At 37.1% G+C, this 23849-nt stretch overlaps 3 protein-coding genes across 4 annotated transcripts in view; all 3 read left to right on the top strand.

Moving 5' to 3' along the window:
• The window catches only part of LOC107603232 (rap guanine nucleotide exchange factor 6-like), a 106442-nt gene extending 96561 nt beyond the window's left edge, over window positions 1–9881 (top strand). Inside the window, exons 24-28 of the mRNA XM_016295975.1 lie at window positions 2743–2960; window positions 4569–4748; window positions 6788–6901; window positions 9432–9736; window positions 9873–9881. Coding sequence (XP_016151461.1) covers window positions 2743–2960; window positions 4569–4748; window positions 6788–6901; window positions 9432–9736; window positions 9873–9881 — 826 coding nt within the window. The remainder of the gene's footprint in view (window positions 1–2742; window positions 2961–4568; window positions 4749–6787; window positions 6902–9431; window positions 9737–9872) is intronic.
• Window positions 9882–10737: 856 nt separating this feature from the next.
• LOC107603265 (rap guanine nucleotide exchange factor 6-like) lies at window positions 10738–17665 on the top strand. Its single transcript, XM_016296028.1, has 3 exons — window positions 10738–11176; window positions 13971–14213; window positions 16934–17665. Exons 1-3 carry the CDS (start codon window positions 10777–10779, stop codon window positions 16954–16956), a joined length of 666 nt encoding a protein of 221 aa, XP_016151514.1. The 5' UTR covers window positions 10738–10776; the 3' UTR covers window positions 16957–17665.
• Window positions 17666–20033: 2368 nt separating this feature from the next.
• Window positions 20034–23539, top strand: LOC107603262 (GTPase IMAP family member 4-like). Of its 2 annotated transcripts, XM_016296025.1 has the most exons (3): window positions 20034–20178; window positions 21104–21190; window positions 22423–23538. In XM_016296025.1, exons 1-3 carry the CDS (start codon window positions 20139–20141, stop codon window positions 23220–23222), a joined length of 927 nt encoding a protein of 308 aa, XP_016151511.1. In that variant the 5' UTR covers window positions 20034–20138; the 3' UTR covers window positions 23223–23538. The 2 variants fall into 2 exon arrangements, with proteins under 2 accessions (XP_016151511.1, XP_016151512.1); XM_016296026.1 differs by lacking the exon at window positions 21104–21190 and having other exon boundaries at window positions 22423–23539.
• Window positions 23540–23849: the final 310 nt, after the last annotated feature.

The following is a 23849-nucleotide window of genomic DNA, read 5'->3' as shown; positions in this document are numbered from 1 at the left end:
GTGCACCCTCTAGCACCCCGTAGATCGGATCATCCACACTGGTGTGCCCAAATATTTATTTGCATGCAGTAATTTTTAATTGCAATTGCAACTGAAATGGTCGCACTGTAGAGCCCTCTAATGGATATTTCTAAATTATCCACAAGGCAAAATAATTCATAATTGACAATTTACACAAATTATCATGTTCAAAATTTGACATACTCTTGGCTCCTAAGTGTTTTGCGTGAGTTGTGCAGCTTTATCAGAACAGATAAAATGCAGCTTTAATCTCTCTTATTTTGCAAATGGTTAAACATCTGGCAGATTCTGTAAGGAGTGTGTGAACGTCAGTGCAGAACCGTACGTGATGTTCATGTGCTGTGTTTTTATGCGCTCTTCAGTGGTCTTAATCTGGCGCCAGTAGCTCGATTGAGGAGCACGTGGGAGAAACTACCCAGTAAGTATGAGAAACTCTTCCGTGACCTTCAGGACATCTTTGACCCGTCTCGCAACATGGCCAAATACCGCAACATACTGAGCAGCCAGAGCGTACAGCCTCCCATCATCCCGCTGTTTCCCGTGGTCAAGAAAGACCTCACCTTCCTGCACGAAGGTCAGTAGCTCAAGTTTACTTTCTTAAATACACATGTGCAGTGTACATAGTTCGTAACGTAATCTAGGTTACTTGTTTTAGGTAATGTATTCTGACTACTTTTTAGACTACTTTTTTTTATCTAATTTGTTTTTAATTTACCATTAAATGTAAATTTGATATAAAAAACTAATTAAATGCATTAAACATTACATTTCACCGCGGTTTCCCAAACTGGGCTTAATGTAAGAACTGCTGTTGGTTGGTGAGTTGATAAAAAACTAACAATTAAATTATAAAAATGAAAATAAACACTTGATCACTAAAAGTAGAAATATTTTATTTGTTTCACCTGCATGTCAGTGACCATTAACTGGCATCAGAGAACTGTAAACTTGCAAATTGTTAAATTATTGGAATATTTACTTCTTCAGAGATATTTTAAGTGAACATCTTATTTTAAGGAGTTTGGCTGACAAAAACGTTTGGGAATCCCTGCATTACATAAACAAACATTAACCCTCTGGGGTCGAAGACCGATTACTTTTGGATCCAGATTACATGTACTCAGTTACTACCCAGCTCTGCACAAGTGTCTGCGTTGTTAAAAATACTTTCATGTGTCAGGTCTTAAAACTGTCCGTCATCTCTTATCTTTCTCAGGTAACGATTCGAGTGTTGACGGCCTGGTGAATTTCGAAAAGTTACGAATGATCGCCAAGGAGATACGAAATGTGGTGCGCATGACGTCAGCCAACATGGACCCAGCGCTCATGTTCAGACAGAGGTGAAGACTGCAGACATTTGCACACATGCACAAAGAGCATGAACCGAAACTCCACAAGAAATCAAAATTGTTCTAGCTCTTATTTCTTTCTAATGGTATGTCACTCTTATGGGGATGTCAAATTCAGTCATTGTCATCGAGTCGCTTGCACACATGCAGCAGATGTTTTCTCTCTTTCTCTGGTAGGATCAAGTGTAGTCTTTGTTGGTGGTGCCTTCTGTCTGTCTGAGTGTTTCTCTCTTTCTGTTCACCTGTTTTCTGCCTCTCATGGGCTTTGCTTACAGGAAGAAGAGGTGGAAGAGTTTAGGGTAAGTGTGCTGCCCTGCATGTCCTGAATGTGTCATGACCATTAACCTGGACACACCAACTTCTGCGACTCTTCCTTCCTCTCTCTCATCCTCTAAACCATTGATCTTCACGTAACACATCGTGGTCGTCGGTTTTGATTTATTTGTGTATTTTTTGCATTAACTGAGCACGTTGGATGGCCGCATTACGCTGCTATAGTCATTGTTTGCTTAGAGTGGCAAGTATGTGAGGTTTAATGTTTCATATTCACAAATAAATGGAAGGACTTATTACAAATAGAGTTCTACAAATACAAAAAGTATTTCAAAAGTTTGGAATAATTAAGATTTTTTATGTTTTTGAAAAACGTCTCTTCTGCTCACCAAGGCTATTTATGCTAATTTATTTGATAAAAAATACAGCAAAAGCAGTAATATTGTGAAATATTGTTACAATTTTAAGTAACTGTTTTCTATGTGAATATATGTTCAAATGTAATTTATTCCTGTGATCAAAGCTGAATTTTCAGCATCATAACTCCAGTCTTCAGTGTCACACAATCCTTCACAAATCATTCTAATATACTGATTTGCAGGTCAAGAAACATTTCTGATTATTATCAAAGCTGAAAACAGTTGTGCTGCCCAATATTTTTGTGGAAACCTTGATACTTTTTATTTTTCATGATTCACAGATGAATAGGAAGTTCAAAAGAACAGCATTTATTTGAAAGAGAAATTTCTTTTTTTTATATATATATATATATAAAATTACTTTTGATCAATTTAATGCATCCTTGCTGAATAAATGTTTTATTATTTTATTAAATCTTACTGACCGGTAGTGGACATGCAAGCAGCTCATAAACTATACATGAAAAATTATTTGGCATTTTTTTCTTTTGCAAGACCAGAAAAAAAGTTGTATATCATCAAGTTTCATTTATTCGTGACACCATTCCACTTTTGTGGATGCTACTGTCTTTTTTCTGTTTGTGATTGTCCTCCCATTTATTAGTGAACATCAGCCCATGGGAATGAAGCACCTGGCATGTTTGTCAGCTGTTGGTCTCACTCCTCATCCGTTTCCTCAGGTCTCTGAGTCAGGGCAGCACCAACTCAAACCTGCTGGACGTTCAGGGCAGTCACAAGAAGCGCGTGCGGCGCAGCTCTCTGCTCAACGCCAAGAAGCTGTACGAGGACGCCCAGATGGCCCGTAAGGTGAAGCAGTACCTGGCACACCTGGAGGTGGAGACGGACGAGGAGAAGTTCCAGATCATGTCGCTGCAGTGTGAAGCGGCCTACAGCACACGTGTGTACATTACCGTGAATTACTGAGCTTGTTATGTAGAGTGGTTTGGGTTCTTTTCGTTAATCTCGAATAGGGTAGAAATGTGTGAACTGTTTTTTTTTTTTACTATAGCCAGGGATGCATTTGGTGCTCACACTACACATAATATGACACATTAAATATAACTATAAAAAATAAAAGAATTAATAATAGTAATAGCAGTAGTATTGCACTATTTATTTATGTATTTGAATTGAATACCTTTATTTACATTGCATGTAGCATACAACGAAATTTCGCATCTCTCATGGAAATGCAACTATAATCATCTACATTCACACTTATAAAAAACATACATATAAATAAATAAATATACATAAAAAATTAGATGAATTAGTCCTAAAAGAAACCTAAAAACCAATATTAAAGTGACTTGTGCATTTCATTGTAATAGTATGGCACAGTGAGTATTAAAGTGAGTATTGAATAAAAAGTTATTTTATATTACACTTAAAAATGCAATGCTAATTTTCATTTTCTTTTCTTTTTTTACATAAAAAAACTATATAATACAAAAAAAAAAAAAAATATATATATATATATATATTAAAAAAATGTCCATACTTAAAATTAGCAAACTTTAACTTTAGAGCAAAACGTGAAACTGACACTTCGTTCAGTGATGCGCTTCACTCGACAGCGCTAAAACATACAGAAGCCTAGATTTATGCTTTCAGTTCAAATGGAAATCAAATGGAGTATTACAATCAGACGATCTAAAATGGTGATTGTGCATCAACAGCTGTCAACCATGTCAGTATGCAAATGAGCAGTCTGAACTTATTTACCCAGCACATATTTTACTTTGGTTGTGCTTGCGCCTTGCACCTGCGCACCACTTATTTGCATCCCTGACTATAGCCTAGCATTTAAAGAAGGTATTTGGGCTCTTCAGTCACATTAATAAATGTAGGGTGACCATATGTCCTGGCTAGGCTTTCTAAATTGGCTAAAAAAAAATTTCATACTTGCTGAAGGTAATGACTGAAAAGCAGTATGACCAATACGACGAATCGTGGCGTGAAACAAGGACGGATGGTCCCCCAAATAAATATGTGACCCTGGACCCCAAAACCAGTCATAAGGGAAATTGAGATTTCTACATAATCTGAAAGCTGAATAAATAAGCTTTCCATTGATGCATGGTTTGTTAGGATAGGACAATATTTGGTCGAGATACGACTATTTGAAAATCTGGAATCTGGGGGTGCAAAAAAATGAAAATATTGAGAAAATTGCCTTTAAAGTTGTCCAAATGAATTTCTTAGCAATGCATATTACTAATCAAAAATGAAGTTTTGATATATTTATGGTAGGAAATGTACAAAATAGCTTAATGGAACATGATCTTTACTTAATATCCTAATGATTTTTGGCATAAAAGAAAAATCAATAATTGTGACCCATACAATGTATTGTTGGCTATTGCCACAAATATCCCCCAGCGACTTAACACTGCTTTTGTGCTGCAGGCTCACATATCTGAATGCCATTGATGTTGAAGAAAGATGCACAAACACTTTCCAAATGAAACATCTGACAGCAAGTGTTGTGTGTGTTTCCCCGCAGTGTCTAAGAACCTAAACGAGCGGCGGTCCACTAAATCAGACATGTCCCCGGTGTCCGTGCGCTCCGGAGTGTCTTCAGCCAAGCCTCAGAACCGCGTCTCCCAGGTGCTGCAGGTGCCTCCCGTCAGCCTGTACCCTCTGCGCAAGAAGAGCATCGCCAAAGACCTGTCCGCATCCTTCGGTACGTGGCCCATCGCAATCTTCCTGAAGTGACAGATTACATGCTGCATGTCTGACTGTGTTCTTCATCATCATCTAGATTTGTTCAGTCCTCATACACAGTTTCATAATAATTTCACATTGTAACCAAAAAGGCGTAAGCTGAAGCTTATTTTACTTACAATTTTTCATAATAAGCATCACTTCCTCTACTAAATTTAGATTATACAAAAAGATACAAAAACAAAACTTATTTCATTGCTTAAGACCTTTATACTATACATTATTGAACATTTTATAAATTAATACAACTGTTTAAGTTATTTCATATGCAAATTATTCATTTTGAGTTACATATTTGTTTATAACCTTATTTATAACTCTTTTTTTAAAACACATTTTGAATTTCTTGTCATTGTTATTCCATAATTTCACCCCTTTGACAGATTTTCGTCTATTCTTTACCCTTAAGTTTATATTGACTCTCTCATTTCAAACAGTCTCTGAATACTTCTGGGAAGTAAACTGGTTTTTGCTTTATACATTATTTGTGCAATTTCAAAATAAACCAGATCATCACATTTTATTAAATTATGTTCAATAAGTGTATCAAATTATTGGCTTACTCAGTATTTTTGTTTTATTTTCTATTACAAATGTCTGAAATTCTAAACTCAAAATGGATATACTTAATAAGAAAAATGACCTATGATATTAGGTCTTATTTTCTGTATCAAGTGAGTTTATGCTTGAAACAAGAAAAACAGATATAAATAAACAGAATAAACTTAATCCAAAGAGAATCGAACAGATATTTTGTCTCGTTTCAAGCTTACATTACTTCTCAAGTTAATGTATCTAGATTTAGGAATGTTTAAATATTTGTATCTAGATTTAGGAATGTTTAAATATTTGTAATGGAAAACTAAATAAGAAAATCATATTTGATAGTGCGGAAAAGTTAATAGGTGTTTTATTTAATCAGCGATAATACCACAGTCTCACCCTCATTTCCTCTTCTGTCTTCATCTCTCTCAAGAAAAGTAGCAAAAATCAAACCAAATGAATGTGATGATACAAATAACCACAGCAGTGTCTCTCAGTGTGAACCTCATTATGTGTATGGAAGAGTCCATTGCTGCGTCCCAATGTTCACTCTTTTGGTGAAGAAAAATACACACTTTTGAGTGTGCAGTAGAAAAGTAGGCAAGCTTTGGGACATAGTATCACGTCACACAACTGCGTCTTTAACAGACCGCTCTGACGCATAGATACACGCACCCTGTCACTGTAAACTGGCCTGTCAATCATCTTGTCACAGTTAACATCCTCCACATTTCGTTTAATTGAACTTCCTACTGTACTGGAGAGAAAAGAAGTAGCACGTTGATCTGCCAGCCGTGGGTCTTTATGCTCATATTTTTTGCATAATGATGCATTTCAAAGTTAACGACCAAACGGATGTTTATACAAGTTCACATTGCTGTTGCAGATGAAATATATCACAGATAACATTAAATAAATATTTTTTTTACCCCTTTATCTAAACCTCTCTACTTATGCGATCTGCCCCGTGTTCACAGGTCGGATATCCGACTTCAAGCGGTGTTCTAGACATTATTTCTAAGTAGGAAGTGGGGAAAATCCTAATTTCGAGGTGTCTGGAATGCAGCATAAACCGTCAGTCATGCACATCCGTCATGCTTGTAGGATTTCTTTAACACGTTTTATTCGTGTTGGTAGTTCTGAACTGAATCTTTAGCCAAAGCGCAATGGATTGTGGGCAATATTATCCATTAGAGTGTGCATGGATCCACACTTCAGAAATCGACCTGAAATAGCAGACCATCCGGGGAGTTTTGGCATACTCTTTTCAACATACTATGCTTTGGGACACACTTATTCTAATCTCACATACTATTTAGGATGGATAGGATGAACATTGGGACGCAGGGCATGTGGCTAGCAGCTCACAAAGTGATCATGGTTTAGCGTGTAGTGAGATGGTTATACGGCTCCCTCTGCTTTCTGAACTGTGTCAGTGTCTGCTGTGCTCTTCAGCTCCCAACTCACCTCAGATGCTGAAGAAAGCAGCTGGTGCGGCCGAAGACACGGCCACCGTCTCGTCTCTGCACTCCAGTCCTACCGTCTCCCCACAGGGATCTCCTCGCAAAGGTACGACCCCGACAAACCTCCAGTCACCTGTATATCAGATACTGGAAAACTAAAATGCAGGGTTCCCACGGGGCATGGCATTTCTGGAATTTTAAAAGGTCTATTCCAGACATTGAAAGTCAGGGAATTTTATTTGATTTTATTTATTTTTTTGTCGTCAATATCAGGGAGGGATTTTTATTTGTCGCTTTAAATTTTAGTTTCCATTTATCAAAATGTAATTTTTCTATACCGTATTTTTTTTTTTATGGAGTGTCTATTTACACTAGCTCCACCCCCAAACGTGTGACAGGGATGGTCAACACTATAAAAGATGGCTGACAAGCGTCAGCTTCAGTGGCGTAGATGGTAAAGCACGTACTGTAGTCTTTTTGACGCAATCGAGCCGGGTTCGAATCCGTCTTTTGCCGAACTTTTTTTTCTCCCTTTTAACATCTCATATCACATCAGAAAGGCATTTATTTTCAATGAAAGTTAAGGAAATAATCAAAAAGTTGAAAATAAAGAATCAGGTAGGGTTAGGGTTGGTGTAGGGAGGTGCTTTATTGTCCCAATAAGGTGACATCCATTTAATCATTTGAATTCAAATTTAATTTACACTCAATACGTTATTACTGCATACTGGTTTATAATGTACTATAATACTGAGGTGCAGATAATTGCCACTATTTGCAATAAGTAGTATAAATAGCAGAAAATCCTGCTATTTTATCATAGTGTAAATAGAATCCATTGCTATTTACGCTTAGTGCAAATAGCCGCTGCCTTTTTTTATTGCGTTTTGCCTGTTGTTATGGTTAGGCCGCTGTTTTTCAGCACCATTTTATTCCCTTTCTGCTCATTAACTGGCAATCACTTAAGTCAAATGCAGTCACCAGGCTGTACCTGTTAACTAAGGCAAACATGCCAGGAAAATGTACATTTCAAGAGCTTTGGCTACAAAATGAACACTTCAAAGACTGGGTGTTAAAAGTAGATAAACTAAATGTGAAGAAATAAAAAGATTGAATGGTGGACAAACAGAAAATCCTTGAAACCCTGAAAGCATAAAAACCATAAATTAATTTCTGTAGAAATAGTACAAAGTGCATTTACGCTTAGTGCAAATAGCCGCTGCCTTTTTTTATTGCGTTTTGCCTGTTGTTATGGTTAGGCCGCTGTTTTTCAGCACCATTTTATTCCCTTTCTGCTCATTAACTGGCAATCACTTAAGTCAAATGCAGTCACCAGGCTGTACCTGTTAACTAAGGCAAACATGCCAGGAAAATGTACATTTCAAGAGCTTTGGCTACAAAATGAACACTTCAAAGACTGGGTGTTAAAAGTAGATAAACTAAATGTGAAGAAATAAAAAGATTGAATGGTGGACTTGATGACAAACAGAAAATCCTTGAAACCCTGAAAGCATAAAAACCATAAATTAATTTCTGTAGAAATAGTACAAAGTGCATTTAACGAATAAAAGTAGTGTGTATGTATGTTTAATTTAAGCACACGTTAAAAATGTCTGTGAACAAGTAAAGAAAGCTTGCTAATGGATGGATTTAAAATACTGTCTTTTTGTCTGCTCAGCGCTCAGCAAAGCGGCCTGTTTTTCCGTTCATTATAGGTCATGGAAGTGAAAATCAGGGAAAAGTCAGGGAATTTGGCTTAGAGTGGGAACCCTGAAAATAAACACAGTTTCTGATGTTCAGCTGTATTCAGCTCAGTAGTGGCTCTTGTCATTCATTTACTCAAAACGGAAGCAGTTGTTAACTATATTTGATACATAGATTTCGAAGGCCTCTAAATTATCAACAGGATTAAAACGTGATGAAAGTGATAGTTTATAATAAAAGTATAACTGTACTAACATCCACCTTCCACCGTCTTTGTGCCCTGACATCTTTACAGATTTTTATAAAGTAAACATAAGACAAAAATATATTTTAAGATGAACACTTACTGGACTGAAGCAGCTTTGCTTTACTTGATTATTCAAACTTCATTTTTTTTTAGAAAAATCAGTGAGTCTCAAATCTGATCATCAGGCTTTTGAGGAGCATTTATTTATTCATCTCTCAATCATTGTATTGCATTGCATTATATGTTTTGATAATCAAGCTAAGCATTTAAATCTCATCTTACTAAGACATATTATTGGAGATATAGAGATATGATCTTTATATCATTTTATGTAAGTTTCTGCTATAATGTTATAAAGATCTCATTGGTTTACCTTACAAGCATCAGAATTTCATCACTTTTGTCCATGTAAATATCAGCACCAAATTAAATATTTTGCGCAGTTTGGGTCTCTGAATAAAATTGAGCTGTTTTTCCCTCTCTCTGTTCTCACTATATCAGACTATATGAGCCATAAAGGCCTGATGTATTAAATATGATAAGACAAAACCTTTTTGTCTAAAGGTTCAGTAAACTGTTTCAGTTTTCTGACTTTTATTTCACATGTCAGGCTTTACAGTGTTAATCATGTCTTTCGTGATTCAAGCTTCAGTGTTTCTGAAATATTCCCATCATTCCCTCACAGTGGGCGGCGCTCCCAGACAGAACTGCGGTCAGCTGAACCTGTCGGGTTCGTCCTCGTCTCTAGCCAGCGAGGTCGGCGTCAGGACGGCCGGAGGACGCTCGTATGGCATAGGTGGGGCTTTCCTTCAGAGACAGATCCTGAGGATGACCTGTCAGAGCGGCAGACAGGAAGAGAGCAGACAGGGACAGGAAGAGACGCGCAAGCGCTTCAGGTCCCCCTTCAGATTCTTGAGAGACAGGAGCAAGTCCAGGGACAGAGCTGGGACAGTGAGACAGGATGAGCTGCAGGAAATTGAACAAAATGAAGTGAGTTTAATTTTTCTTAGCCCATAGGCCGATATCTGTTCTTGTTTTAATCATAGACTCAAAACTTCACTTTGTTAAATTTCTCATAAAATGAGACTTCTTATTTTGCTACTCAAGTAAGTGTATCTTATTTAAGGATCTTTAGACATTTGCACCTGAAAACGATACAAAGATACTGATGAAGAACAGCACTTTTTTACAGTGTGATCAGAAGGTAAAGTAAAAGTTATTTCCATATTCTAGTGGTTGGGAGTTTTTTTTTTACATTTTATTTTGTCAAATGAATTAAAAAGTAATGGAGATCTTTTGAAAACTGTATTTTCAAACTTTGAAGGATTGCTAATAAAAGACATTGACATTTAGAGACCATACTGACATATTGTGTTCCATTCGATTTATTTCTTACATTTTCTTTACTTGGTTTTAAAATTTTTACTATGGTCTTAAATTTATCTTCATAAACTCTGTTAAATGGTATAACAAAAGTCATAGCAGTTAAAAGTAGTAAAGCATTTCAAAATAATAGTCCTGGGCTTGTTTATGATTAAAAGTACCACATTATGCATAGTTTCTTTTTTTCTGGATATTATTGGTATTTTGGTTACACAACAAACTGTATCTGTCATTTAATGCAATGTAAACTCTGTCCATCACAGGAAGGATGGGAACATTATTCATTTATTTATTGCTTCTATTGTCCACATTTGTAAGTTGCTTTGGATAAAAGAATCTGCTTTTAAATGTAAATGTAAATTTAACACATTTTTACTTGTAATGACACAAAATCTTTTTATTGCCTTTCTTTAAACACATGATTATCATCTAATATCACTCAAATGCTAATTTTTGTGTATTGATAAATTAGTATGTAAACCAATTTGAATTCATGTGTACAGCATATATTGAATAAAACATCTAGAGAATATTTTAAACGTGCACCATGTTTTGCAGCTGAATGCGACGTATGTTTAGTCACTGTGCTTTTCTTTCATCCCAGTTCATCTTCAGCTCAACACCTTGTCGTGAGGGAGACCAGCTTCATGTTCTCCAGCAGCGCGGAGGAGCTGACGGTGCCCGAGCAAACCTCCGTCTCTGAGCTGGCCGACAGCGGCCGCGGGAGCTGGACCTCCTGCTCTAGTAACTCCCACGACAACCTCCAGACTCTTTCAGGCCAGCGAGCTCTGGACCTGCTCAACCATCGCCACACGCCCATGGGCGGCCCGATCGCCGAGGTGGAGATCGGCCCGGGTTTGCCAGAGGACAGCTGCTCCAGAGACGGATCTGAGCTCAGTCAATCCAGACAGAGCTGGACGTCCTCCAGTTCCCTGTCGGACACCTACGAGGGCAGCTACGGCACCATCAAACGCAAGACGCAAAATCAGCAAAGCACAGACGCTTCGTACAAGACGATCACGTCCAGCACGGAGAAGGGACTCATAGGTGAGCTTCGGCTTCTGCGCGTGACACCAGCAGATTTCACTGTCCTCCTGCTAGATGATAAATATGACCCTGGAGCACAAAACCAGTCGTAAGTAGCTCAGGTATATTTGTAGCAATAGCCAAAAATACATTGTATGGGTCAAAATTATAGATTTTTATTTTATGCCAAAAATCATTAGGATATTAAGTAAAGATGATGTTCCATGAAAATATTTTGTACATTTCCTACTGTAAATATATCAAAACTTAATTTTTGATTACTAATATGCATTGCTAAGAACTTCATTTGGACAACTTTAAAGGGGATATTCTCAATATTTAGATTTTTTTGCACCCTCAGATTCCAGATTTTCAAATAGTTGTATCTCAGCCAAATATTCGGCTTATTTATTCAGCTTTCAGATGATGTATAAATCTCAATTTCAAAAAATTGACTCTTATATGACTGGTTTTGTGGTCCAGGGTCACAAATGTGCAGCTCTTCTGGCTCGTTTGTGTCTTGATGCTTCTAGGACACTTAAATCAGTAGAAAGATTCACCCAGGATGTCCTGCGCTTTCCACAAATAGGGCACAAACTGGTGTCACGTAACCATGTGATGAGTTTAATCAAAGTGAAATGTGTGACCATTTCTGGCAAAATGAGTCACAATGAGCACATTTTCAAAAAGGAGTTATTTTTATTTTTACATATTTTTTACATCAAAATACCTTCAAATGATGTATGATTTGTTGGAACCTGAAGTATGAATTCGATAGAGTCAGCAAAGTCAATTTAGAGAAAAACTGATTTAAAGTTTTCTGAAGGTTCCAAAGCAAAATCACCAGCAACATTGCTTCTTTTCCTCCAATTCTTTCCTTAATAATCGAATAAATAATAGTGTGACAAAGTCAAATGTATTTGTATACAGCTTTTCACAATACACGTGGTTTCATAGCAGCTTTACGGAAAGTCATACTGTTGTGTCTATAATGCCTCAGTGCTTTAACAGAGCGAGTTTTAGTACTAGGTGATATGACGATATTTAACGATGATATGAGTGATCCGCCAGATTTAGATCTAGCTATATTGTATTTATAATCAGGGATGCACATAAAAAAAACTTGCCTGTTTTAAGTTTGAAAAGGATGAAACTTCAAATAAATTAATGAATGAATAAATATAAAAATTTTAATATTAGGATTGTATTTTTTAAGTGTAGCCTGCTATAAAATAATTGTGTTTTTATTTAATACTCACTTTTTATTATAAAATATAGTAGTATTATCACACTTTATTTATTATTTAGTTTTTATATTATTAAATGTATTATTTATTATTAATTTATTACTATATATATTATTTTTTTATGGTTTTATAGTTAATTGGTCACACTATGTGCAGTGTGAGCACCAAATCAAATCTCCAGGTGGTCTCATGAAAACCAGACTGAAAAACTGATGTGCATCCCTGTTTATAGTGTTGTCTAACACACATATATGCGTGCCGCAGTGATCCGGACACACGTTTCATCATCAGAGACAATTAAGAGATTCAAATGTCGGTCGGTTCTGTTTAAATTGAGAGGAAGCGATTCTCAAAAAGCATTAATGTAAATATGATCGGTTGTCACACGTGAGTGTTCAAAAGTAATTAATGATTCAGATAATGGTCGGTATTGTTGTGAGCGAGAAGAACCAATTACTGCATCAGAAAGCATCAGTGAAGATACGATTTGGTGTGTTAAGATAAAAATAGCCAGTTGTCTAAAAGTCTAATATGTGACCCTGGATCACAAAACCAGTCATAAGGGTCCATTTTTCGAAATTGAGATTTATACATTGTCTGAAAGCTGAATAAATAAGCTTTCCATTGATGTATGGATTGTTAGGATATGACAATATTTGGCCGAGATACATTTGAACAGATATTTGAAAATCTGGAATCTGAGGATGCAAAAAAATCTAAATATTGATAAAGTTATCCAAATGAAGTTCTTAGCAATGCATATTACTAATCAAAAATTAAGGTTTTACATATTTACGGTAGGAAATTTACAAAATATCTTCAAGGAACATGATCTTTACTTAATATCCTAATGATTTTTGGCATAAAAGAAAAATGTATAATTTTGACCCATACAATGTATTTTTGACTATTGCTACAAATATCCCCCAGCGACTTAACACTGCTTTTGTGCTGCAGGGTCACAAATGTGTTTAACATTTTCTACATTTAATTAGCCGTCATAATAGAAGACTATGATTCTTTATTCACTTATTTTAATGACCAAAAGCATTCAGCTGTTAACACAAAATTCCACCCATTGAAAAACAATGGAGCATTCTATAAATTGTGTCACACAGGAAGTGATTATCCTAGAGTGACTGTGTCTCTTCAGTCCTGTCAGCAAGAACACACATGATTAAACAACTATATTTATATTAATGAATTTCATTATCAGTAGCTATAAACTACTTACTAGTCCCCACGACCCTATGACACATTCCCGTGTTGTTTTTACATGATATCTATTTCATTTTCTTCTATCAGAAACATATTTTACTGCAGAAGAAGAAGTGTTTTGTGCCCTGTTTGTGTCAAGCGGCTGAGGGTTAATGCAAATCTGCTTGTGTTGTGATTGGTGCAGCTGTGTCAGTGTCTTAGTGAACGTCTTTTTGATTTAAGTACCCCTTTTCATTCATTAATGTTTGCTTTGTGTCTATGTATGTGTGTCTGTGTGTGTTTTGTTTCTTTCTGTGCTCCTTCCCCTTCATCACGTCACTTCCTGCACCTCTCCGCCTGCTTCCTGCCAGTGTACTGTGTAACGTCACCCTGCAAAGACGATAGGCTCAAAGCGCCGCCCCCGACTCCGCCGGGCTACCAGGGCCTGACGCTGGGCGACGCGCAGGACGGAGGAGCCTCGCGGCCGACCCACGTAAAGCCGCCCGAGTATAGCGTGGCCTTGCAGAGGTGCAAGCTGCGACACAGCCTCGCCGAGCCCAACCTGTCCAGACCACCCAGTGTTACTCTCCATTCTCACGCTGATAGTGAGGAGGGTATGTGCTCAAACCCTGCAGGCCAGAGAAACACATCCGGCTCACATTTCACCCCTCAATCCGAACAACTAAATGGTATCTTACACTACCAAAATATGATTTTTGACTACTTCTACATTACGCTAGTATATTTTGTGAAGCTGATATTAAGGCAGGACACTACATTGTTTTTTCATGCATTTGTCAATTTTCTGATTTTGGGCTTTTTGTAATGTGTTGTTTCAGACTAATGGAAAGAAAGCAACTAAAATACCCTTTTAACTCTTTCCCCACCAGCGGTTTTTTATTTTTTAAAGGCAGCATTTTTGATCATTTTCATAAAACTTTCATGGCCTCCGGAATATTTAGTTGTATGAATATCTGAACATGCAATATGTTAAAAGAAAGAACAGAGCCTCTGCTCTTAAAAAAAACAAACAAACAAAAACATTTTATTCTAGCTTCATGCATTTTTTTTATCAGCACTTGAATGTGGGTGTTTCATTAAAAAAAACAAAAAACATTTTGCACAAAAAGCTGAGAAAATCACGTTTTTGTCAAAGATTACGTCTGGATCAGATTCAGGACAATGATCAAAATGCAGATGGAGTTGATTGCTTCCATCAACACCCCCAAAGCTTCATAGTCCTACACACAGTCCCTCCTAGGTTGACATTTCTCTTGGTATAGTTAGGCAGGTTTGATTTATATGCTGTTTAAAGATCGCGTTATTTTACGTATGCATCTGCTTACATATGTGTCCGGCTCACATTTCACCCCTCAATCCGAACAACTAAATGGTATCTTACACTACCAAAATATGATTTTTGACTACTTCTACATTACGCTAGTATATTTTGTGAAGCTGATATTAAAGCAGGACACTACATTGTTTTTTCATGCATTGGTCAATTTTCTGATTTTGGGCTATTTGGCTTTTTGTAATGTGTTGTTTCAGACTAATGGAAAGAAAGCAACTAAAATACCCTTTTAACTCTTTCCCCACCAGCGGTTTTTTATTTTTTAAAGGCAGCATTTTTGATCATTTTCATAAAACTTTCATGGCCTCCGGAATATTTTGTTGTATGAATATCTGAACATGCAATATGTTAAAAGAAAGAACAGAGCCTCTGCTCTTAAAAAAAACAAACAAACAAAAACATTTTATTCTAGCTTCATGCATTTTTTTTTATCAGCACTTGAATGTGGGTGTTTCATTAAAAAAAACAAAAAACATTTTGCACAAAAAGCTGAGAAAATCACGTTTTTGTCAAAGATTACGTCTGGATCAGATTCAGGACAATGATCAAAATGCAGATGGAGTTGATTGCTTCCATCAACACCCCCAAAGCTTCATAGTCCTAAACACAGTCCCTCCTAGGTTGACATTTCTCTTGGTATAGTTAGGCAGGTTTGATTTATATGCTGTTTAAAGATCGCGTTATTTTACGTATGCATCTGCTTACATATGTGATCGCTTGTTTCTGCTGCTTCTTCTTCGTCGTGTTTTGATCCAGAGATTCAGCACTCTTTCAGAAGATGCGTAATAGCGCCCCCTACTGTATTACAGTGAAAACACGGAAAGCTGGAAAATTCCGTCAATAGCGGGGAAAGAATTAAAGACCCCCTTTGGTGAAAATCAAGGTTTGAAGCAACACATTATTAGCTGTAGTCAAGCCAATTATGTTACATTTCTGCTATTGTAGGTACATAAAATGCATTACAATTCTGATACATGGACTTGTAAATTAGGATAATTCACTCTGCCTCTTCTTCAGAATCAGTTTCTGTTTCAAACATACTGTATATGGCTGAATTAATGCAATTTTGCCAATACTACAGTTAACAGTGAAAGTGGAGAAGGTAGTCTGAGCTGGAGTGATTGGCTGGAAGCAGGGCTAATTTGCATATTTTTCAGGCTTAAAGCAATTATTTTCACTGGGGAAAAAAACTTTAAAAATGTCAGTTTGATTAACGACGTTGAGTTTTAAGGGCTAGAATGAGTGACTGCTGGGAGTTTATTTTAATGCACTTCATCTATTTGCGTCTGTAGTTTTCAGTTACATATCTTTAAAAGATTCCTGAGCCAGAAATCTCCACTTCAGCAGTACTTACGTACACCAAACTTTACAGTTTTATTCCTATCTTTATTTTGAAGGGTTTTCCAGAAGGGTTTGTTAATATATTATTCACTTACTACGGTGATATAGAAATGCTTTACAGTGTAAGGGGCCGTTCACACAGAAAGCGCCTTTGCATCTAAAAACAGTTGTAATGCCAACTTGCTACTGTAAACAAAAGCTTGCAACACTGGCTCCGCCTCTGGGGTCTTCCAACTGACATTGATGAGTGGCGCTGCATGTAAAAGTTGAAATTCTTTTAACTTTATGTGCGAGATGCTGCAAAAGACGCGAGACCGTCATACACATCCATCTAGTGCATTTACATAGAAAAACTATAGAAAAGTAGCACATTCTGTGTGAACGGACCCTAAACGATACGTTTTTCTTCAGCGAGCGCACAAACTCATTACAGTCCAACTGAATGAGCCAGTCATCGTACAAAATAGGCTTTATTTTACACAAGCTATAAGTCCTTTATCTTTATTTACATTGGGGTGAAATGTGGCCTGGATGCGTTTTAGTGCCATCGAGTGTGAATAGCGTTGCCGTCAGTCAGTGTTGACGAAGCAGTGATGGTTTGCACTCAACTTCATGTGCTTGTCCTCCTGTGTGTTTCAGATGAGCAGGTTTCTGCCGTTTGACCGGACGTCGGCGCTTCACGGACACTCATGCTTTACAATCCAGGTTCGTGCCAGAGAAGGTACTCTTCAGGTTTGCAGCATCTTTGAGGTCATTCAACGACAAAACAAGCCTATTCTTGATCATCGACCAACTCGAGACGGACGTTTTCAGCGACTGGTGAAGAAGCCACCTCTGTCTCTCCAAATGTTTCCTTAAGCTGACATCTTATTTTTCTCTCACATGCACTGTTCACCATCCGCTCGGTTCCTCTCGGAGAAAACAGATTTGATATAGCATCACACCGTGTGCATGCAGCACCTCTTGCATCCAACCCAGATCAAATATGCTTCAGAGACAAACCTCTATGGTACTTTAACGATGCACTCTCTTCTGGTTTGTTTGTGAAGTCGAACAAGCTTTGTGAGATCAGGACGGTTCGTCGGCGACGCTTGATTTCAGCATCTGACGTGTTTACACACATTCTCAGTTTACAGTGTTTCTTCTCGCTGAAATGTGCTGCGCTGCCTGTTTTTTACGCAATAAGGATGGTGCGGATGCGTCGTCTGATTTGTACAGTCTCAGCTATTGGATTTGCTACTCCTGTCGTTGTACATAGTTAGTGAGATCGATACTGCTTGTCAAGGGAAAATATATTTATATGCTAGATGTGCATTTTCATTCCTTGTTAGCTCATGCTCTTTGGACGGGACATTTTGTATAGAATGCAAATGGTTTAATAGTCGTTGCTCTCTGTAAGCAAAAAGATACATTTGTACATGAACTAAACCTTAGATGTATAGGGTTGAAATGAAACAAATAAATGTATTATATTAAGGGACATAACTGGAGTATTACATTTTTATCATTTACTTTACCTGTTTGGACCCAGATGCTTTTCTTTTTGTTATTTTTTAGTGCGTGTTGTTTTGCTACGAACAGCATTGATTGTATTAATGATATATAAGCATAAAGTTTTTTTTTATCGTATGTTTTGTTGTAAATGAATGTTTCCGATCATGTACAGCTGAGAAGAGAGTCCACTATAGAAACTGTATTTTCACTATTTTGTTGAAATAAATCTGGGGTTGTGGCTGCTCCTGTTACCGGGCAGAAGTTATTTGTTTCTCTAAACTCTGCTAGTAATACTGAGATAAAAAAACAAATACAACCATCAACATATTTCAAAATTGTTACTTTATTGTAACATATATCATCACATTGTTATATTAGTGCTGCCAGTTTTACACCATCAATATTGTAACTTAATTTGTAACATTTGAACTTTTAATTTAGTGCAATATGTTAGTGCAACCTTCACTAACAACTGCAATTGGATTTATATTTATACCTAAATGCATTGTGGACCCACCGGTCACTATTGTGACCGTCAGTATGTTTACTCGTTCTGTGACAACACTCAACAAAACTGAATATATGGGAATTCATATATTAATACTAGACACCTTAAAGATAATGTGGACTGGATAGAGACCTTTTTAAAATATTATAGTCGGAATGGCTGAAAAATAGTAATACGATGTACCTGCTTATCACTTTTGACCAATAGGTGGCACTGTTATCAAATTATTATGGTGTTGTCAGTGTGAGATGACAATAACACATAAGAGGTTTTGTGTTAATATGCCAAAGCATTGAAGAGTTGCAGCCTCAGAATCAGCTTGGCGTGATGCCAAAAAGTTAATTGGTGTGTTATTCCAAAACGGTTTGGTCTATCGAAATCCTTTTGATCACTTTTTGCCGGCATGGATTGAAGATGGATTGCTTTGTCATATTACAGCTATTAGTTACTAGTTAGACAGATGCAACCGATGTTAATACATCCTTTTTCAGTCAAGCAATGAATGAATGCATGAATGAATGAAATAATTATATTTTATTTACTGACAACAATAGGAAACATGAATAAATGACTAAAAGGATGAATACAAGTAAGCATCACAATAAATACATACAAGTGAACAACACATGAAACGAAGCTTTATTCAGACTTCTTGTTCTAACAATCATGTAAGCTATTTACAGATGGTGAAGCCACGTCCTACAGCCATCTCAACACAGCTGTTCCAGTTCTGCAGCTTTATTCTGATGAAGCAGTCCACCTTCACCTGTCTCTGCCGTCCATCACGTCCCTCACTGCTGCGGTCAGACTGGAATCTGATCATGGATGGGAAAGAGACATCTGCCTCATCAGCCCATACAGAGCCTTACACAACCCTGTGCAGCTCCTTTCAACAGCAAGCACTCCTGTGCATAAATCCAAAAATCATACCGTCATCAGTGTCATACCCATCACTACATTATTTCGCCTCCCTAGGTGGGCAAAAGCAAAATCACTACATCAGCTACCAACTTGTTAGATTACTTGAAGATTACTGTTATTCTCCTCTATTATTCCCAGCAAAGGATGAAAGAACCTATGCCACAATCTGGTTTTTCACTCGACTACAGCAGCGAATCTCAACCTTTTGACAAACTCGCCCTCCTTTTTAGTTTTGCATAAATGTTTCTTTGATGTTCTCACATTCTTATAATTCCACACACACACACACAAAAGGTACAATTATTGTGTCTAGCCGCTTAAAAAAAACTTTGTGGGATAAAACAAGGGAGTGACTGAAAAATGTACAAAAATCATGGGAGTACTACCATCTTCACTGAGTTGATCCTTCCTGCCACTTACACGGGCAATGTTCTCCCGAATTCAATATTTTGTTTTCACATGATCTAACATTCGTTGCTAATTTATCATAAGCAGATCTTTAGGTTACATTTGAGGGTTTTAATGAGTTTTACACACATTTATCAATTTCCACACCATCTCATCCTGTAGCATCTCCCTTCTCCAGTACTTCCTTCTGTATTGTCTATTCGTAAGTGCAGTCAATTTGGGGCCTTCAAAATGCACCTGGCTCTCATACTGTAGGCTACATGGCAGAATAGCTTACAAAAAACATACAAAGTAACTTCAAATGATTTATATAGGATATCAAATATTTCATCACACACCCATATTGTTTACTCTCACTGAAAAACCTTCTCACGAGCCAACATACACTGACTTGTGACATGTCTTCTTTTCACTCCACCCTGTTTTGTTAAAAGTGAAAGTAAACATTGTGTATAGTTTACTGCAAGGTCACAGCAAGGAGAGAGAGAGAAAATATACAGAAGCGGCGAAAGTATGGACAACATGCATAGAAAATCTGCAAGTGAACATTCAGGTCAGTTAAAAGATATGCTTTCATTAAACTTGCATGCAAAACCAACCAAGACATGTTGTGTGTAGAACTAGGCCTACGTGCGTATTTGCAGTGTACACAGAACTAGTTCCAGTGTTATTCTAGACGAACGTTGCCTTCAAGAATCACAATAAAAAAAGCAAAAAGGTGCAGAAGTTTTAGAACACCAAACTAAATTAAAACAATTTGCCTCTTTGAGTGAAGCGCTCCTTTCTTTCTCCGTTGTTCATTTTGTTATGCTGTAATCGAAGATCATCAGTAAGGTTAACACTCTCAGCACAGTATTTAAAACTAAATAATGGCATCAATATGTAAAGGCCAGTTTATTCATTTATTTAACTTCAATTGTATTTTATATTCATTTAAATGAATTTGTATTAGGGTTTAGAATGATTCACCTATATTATGCTCTGGGTTCATGAAAGCAGTGATAAACTGAATCATCTGTACCTTAATTAAATATTAGGCTATCTGTAACATTACCATATGATGATGATGATGAAAGAAGAGTGTATGCATTTTAATACACAGTATAACAAACATACAGGTCAAATATTTACAATCATGAGTAAGCTGTGCCATTCAGTCCAACTGAGTGTTCTAACAATGTTACTGATATTCAACAAAATACACAGTAAATGCATTACATAGCTACTGTGGATGTAATAAGCACACTTTATATTTATTCATTCGCTCATTCATTTATTATTTATTTATTCTTGAGAAAGGCACAGTCATTTTAAGCAAAATGATCAGAAACAAGAACAAGGAAATAACTGAACTTATGTTCCCCAGCTGGCCAGAAATGGTTCTCATTTTGTCCAAAGTAAAGTATCTGAAATGTACAGCTATAGCAGTAATGCATTTACAGTCACAGCGATTTAAAGTGACATGTTCTCTGTCTCAGACCAGGAACATCTCAGGAAACAGATGGAAAGTCAGGAAGAGATGAAAGGACTGATACAACAGATTGCTAGGGAAAGTTCAAACATTGGTAAATATTAAGCCTTTTTTTTTTTGTTCCTTTTAATTCTGAGATTTCAAATAAAAAGGTCAATGATATATGTATGTAAGTGATAATCTATGACTTGGTGTGCATTAATTGGAGGCAAACAAAAACATGGTATGTAGGCAAAGAACCACCCAACATCTGGTTATGGACTATCCTGGTGTACCGTTACCATGACTTTTCCAGTTTTAGATATTACACTTTTAAAATTAGGTGACCTCATACAGTATGTACAAGTTATTCAAAACGATGGGGACCCTGGTTCTTCGATGGAAAAAAAGTTGTTGAGGGGGTAAATAATGTTAATTAAATTATGTTAATTATGAAAACTGTCACGATTCGGCTACTGCTACTGTGTCAGGAAGCGAGAAGTCGGAGCAATTCACAGGGAGCAATTCATTTGGATTAATAAAGACTCACATACAGGCATAACGCACACGTAGCATGGAGAACAGACGTTTGACAGCAGACGCTAGAGACAGGGAAACACAGGGCTTAAGGCCTTGTCCACACTAATATGTTTTCGTTTGAAAACGCATCTTTTTCTCTCCGTTTTGGCCTTCCGTCCACACTGAGACGGCGTTTTTAATCAAGGAAAACTGAGCTTTTTGAGTGGATAAATTTGAAAACGCCGTTTTCGCGTTGTAGTGTGGACTGTGAAAACGGAGGCTTTTAAAAACGATGATGCAAGTTTAGTCATGTGATGTATATTATACCAATAGATATCCGTGTTTATACTGGTATTGTGCATGTTATGTGCTATGCACTTTCACACTATTGCTATAGATGTGTTACTTTGTACACTCTTCATATCACAGTCCTGCAAAGATGAAAACAAATTTACTTGCGATTGCTATTTGTGGCAAAACATGAGGGCAGTTGAGTTTTAGATCAGACCAGATAAAAAACACAGTTGTAAACAAATGAAGATCTAATCAGGGACAGGAACAAGAAAAACCAAATAAGGGCAAGGAAGGCACATGGGGAGCAAAACACACAAAACACGGAACAGAGTCTGACAAAAACAATGTTACTTAACTTATTTTATATAAAAAATTTGCTAATTAACTTATTTTATATATTTTTGTTCTGTCTTATTTTAAATCTTCTTGAGGCCCCCTGGAGTTTTGCTGAGGCCCCATAGTGAGCAAAGGCAAATGTGAAGTTATCAGCTTTTGAAGTGTAAATAACATCTTAAATTCCTCTCTCTTTATCAGGTCTCAGGATTGTGCTGTTGGGTAAGACTGGAACAGGAAAGAGTTCAGCAGGAAACACCATCATCTGCAACTTTGTGTTTAAGAGTGGTATGTCATCTAAGTCTATTACTAGTCATTGTCAAAGACATCTGACAACAGTGGAGGACAGAATCATCTCAGTGATCGACACTCCAGGAATGTTCGATACGTCCATGAGTGAAGAACAACTGAAAGCTGAAATAGCTAAGTGTGTCTACATGTCTGCTCCTGGTCCTCATGTATTTCTGCTGGTCATGAGACTGGACGCGAGATACACAAATGAGGAGAAAAACACAGTGAAATGGATTCAGGAGAACTTTGGAGAAGAAGCTACTCGATACACAATCATTCTGTTCACTAGAGGAGATCAGCTGAAGGGACAAACATTAGATGATTATATCAGTGAAAATAATGATCTCAAGGCTCTTGTTAATGAGCGTGGTGACAGATATCATTTATTCAATAATGAAAACATGAAGAAGCGCTCTCAGGTCACTGAACTGCTGGAGAAGATTGAGAAGATGGTGAAGGAGAATGGAGGACAGCACTACACTAACGAGATGTATAAAAAAGCCCAGGATGAAATTAAATGGGAGGCTCAGAAACAAAGAGCTAAAGGTTATGGAAGAACAGCACTAGAAGTAATAGGAGGAGGAACTGTAGTAGCAGTAGCAGTGGCAGTGGCAGGAGGAGCAGGAGCAGTAGTTGCAGCAGCAGGACGAGCAGCAGCAACAGTAGGAGCAGCAGTATTAGGAGCAGCAAAAGCAGGCTTGAAACTGTAACGCACAGTGACTCTACATGACAAAAAAAGAAAATAAATATTCTTCCGATAGCTGTGTGGGGAGCGCATCATGTGGCACAGTTGTGCTACCCGAGTTTGAGTCCTTGCTTGTGGTCCTTTTCACAATTCTCCTGCTTCGCTTCCTGTCAAATCTCTATGCTTTCCTGTCCAAATAAATGTCACAAATATTAATATGCCGTTTCTAAATGTCTAATCCGTTCTTTGCAAGCACATGCAGATTTAATAGAGGGACTGAGTTGTTTGTAAAACTTTTGCAAGCATTGTATTAAATGTTTTCATTATTACAGGTTACTTATTTGGCATTGCAATTCTTTTTGTTTACTTTTCTAATACGCTTCAACATCACTTGCTTAGTCCTGGTTCCTCCTTAATTAGCTACTCATTGACCTTTAAACTCCTCTGTTAATTAGCCAATTACTGCAGCCATATACTAATGGGTCCTAATTTATAAATGCCTGCATTGATGCACAAAGACTGAGAGCCTTTGGAGTTGCCTGATTTGTAAGGTGTGTGTGTGTGTGTGTGTGTGTGTGTGTGTGTGTGTGTGTGTGTGTGTGTGGAGTGAGCAATGCGGGAAATATGTATGTTTGTTTATATAGTGTGTTTG

Source organism: Sinocyclocheilus grahami, unplaced genomic scaffold (assembly GCF_001515645.1).
Source record: "Sinocyclocheilus grahami isolate Dianchi unplaced genomic scaffold, SAMN03320097.WGS_v1.1 scaffold343.1, whole genome shotgun sequence".
NCBI lineage: Eukaryota > Metazoa > Chordata > Actinopteri > Cypriniformes > Cyprinidae > Sinocyclocheilus > Sinocyclocheilus grahami.
Note: the sequence above shows the minus strand (reverse complement) of the source record. Positions and strands in the feature narration are given on the sequence as shown.

Coding starts and splice junctions, on each gene's coding strand:
- LOC107603265 (XM_016296028.1), top strand. CDS start 10,777: ATGTTCTCCAGCAGCGCGGAGGAGCTGACGGTGCCCGAGCAAACCTCC. Junction 11,177..13,970: donor CACGGAGAAGGGACTCATAG/GTGAGCTTCGGC, acceptor GCTTCCTGCCAG/TGTACTGTGTAACGTCACCC. Junction 14,214..16,933: donor TCACGCTGATAGTGAGGAGG/GTATGTGCTCAA, acceptor TGTGTGTTTCAG/ATGAGCAGGTTTCTGCCGTT.
- LOC107603262 (XM_016296025.1), top strand. CDS start 20,139: ATGGACAACATGCATAGAAAATCTGCAAGTGAACATTCAG. Junction 20,179..21,103: donor ATCTGCAAGTGAACATTCAG/GTCAGTTAAAAG, acceptor TCTCTGTCTCAG/ACCAGGAACATCTCAGGAAA. Junction 21,191..22,422: donor TAGGGAAAGTTCAAACATTG/GTAAATATTAAG, acceptor TCTCTTTATCAG/GTCTCAGGATTGTGCTGTTG.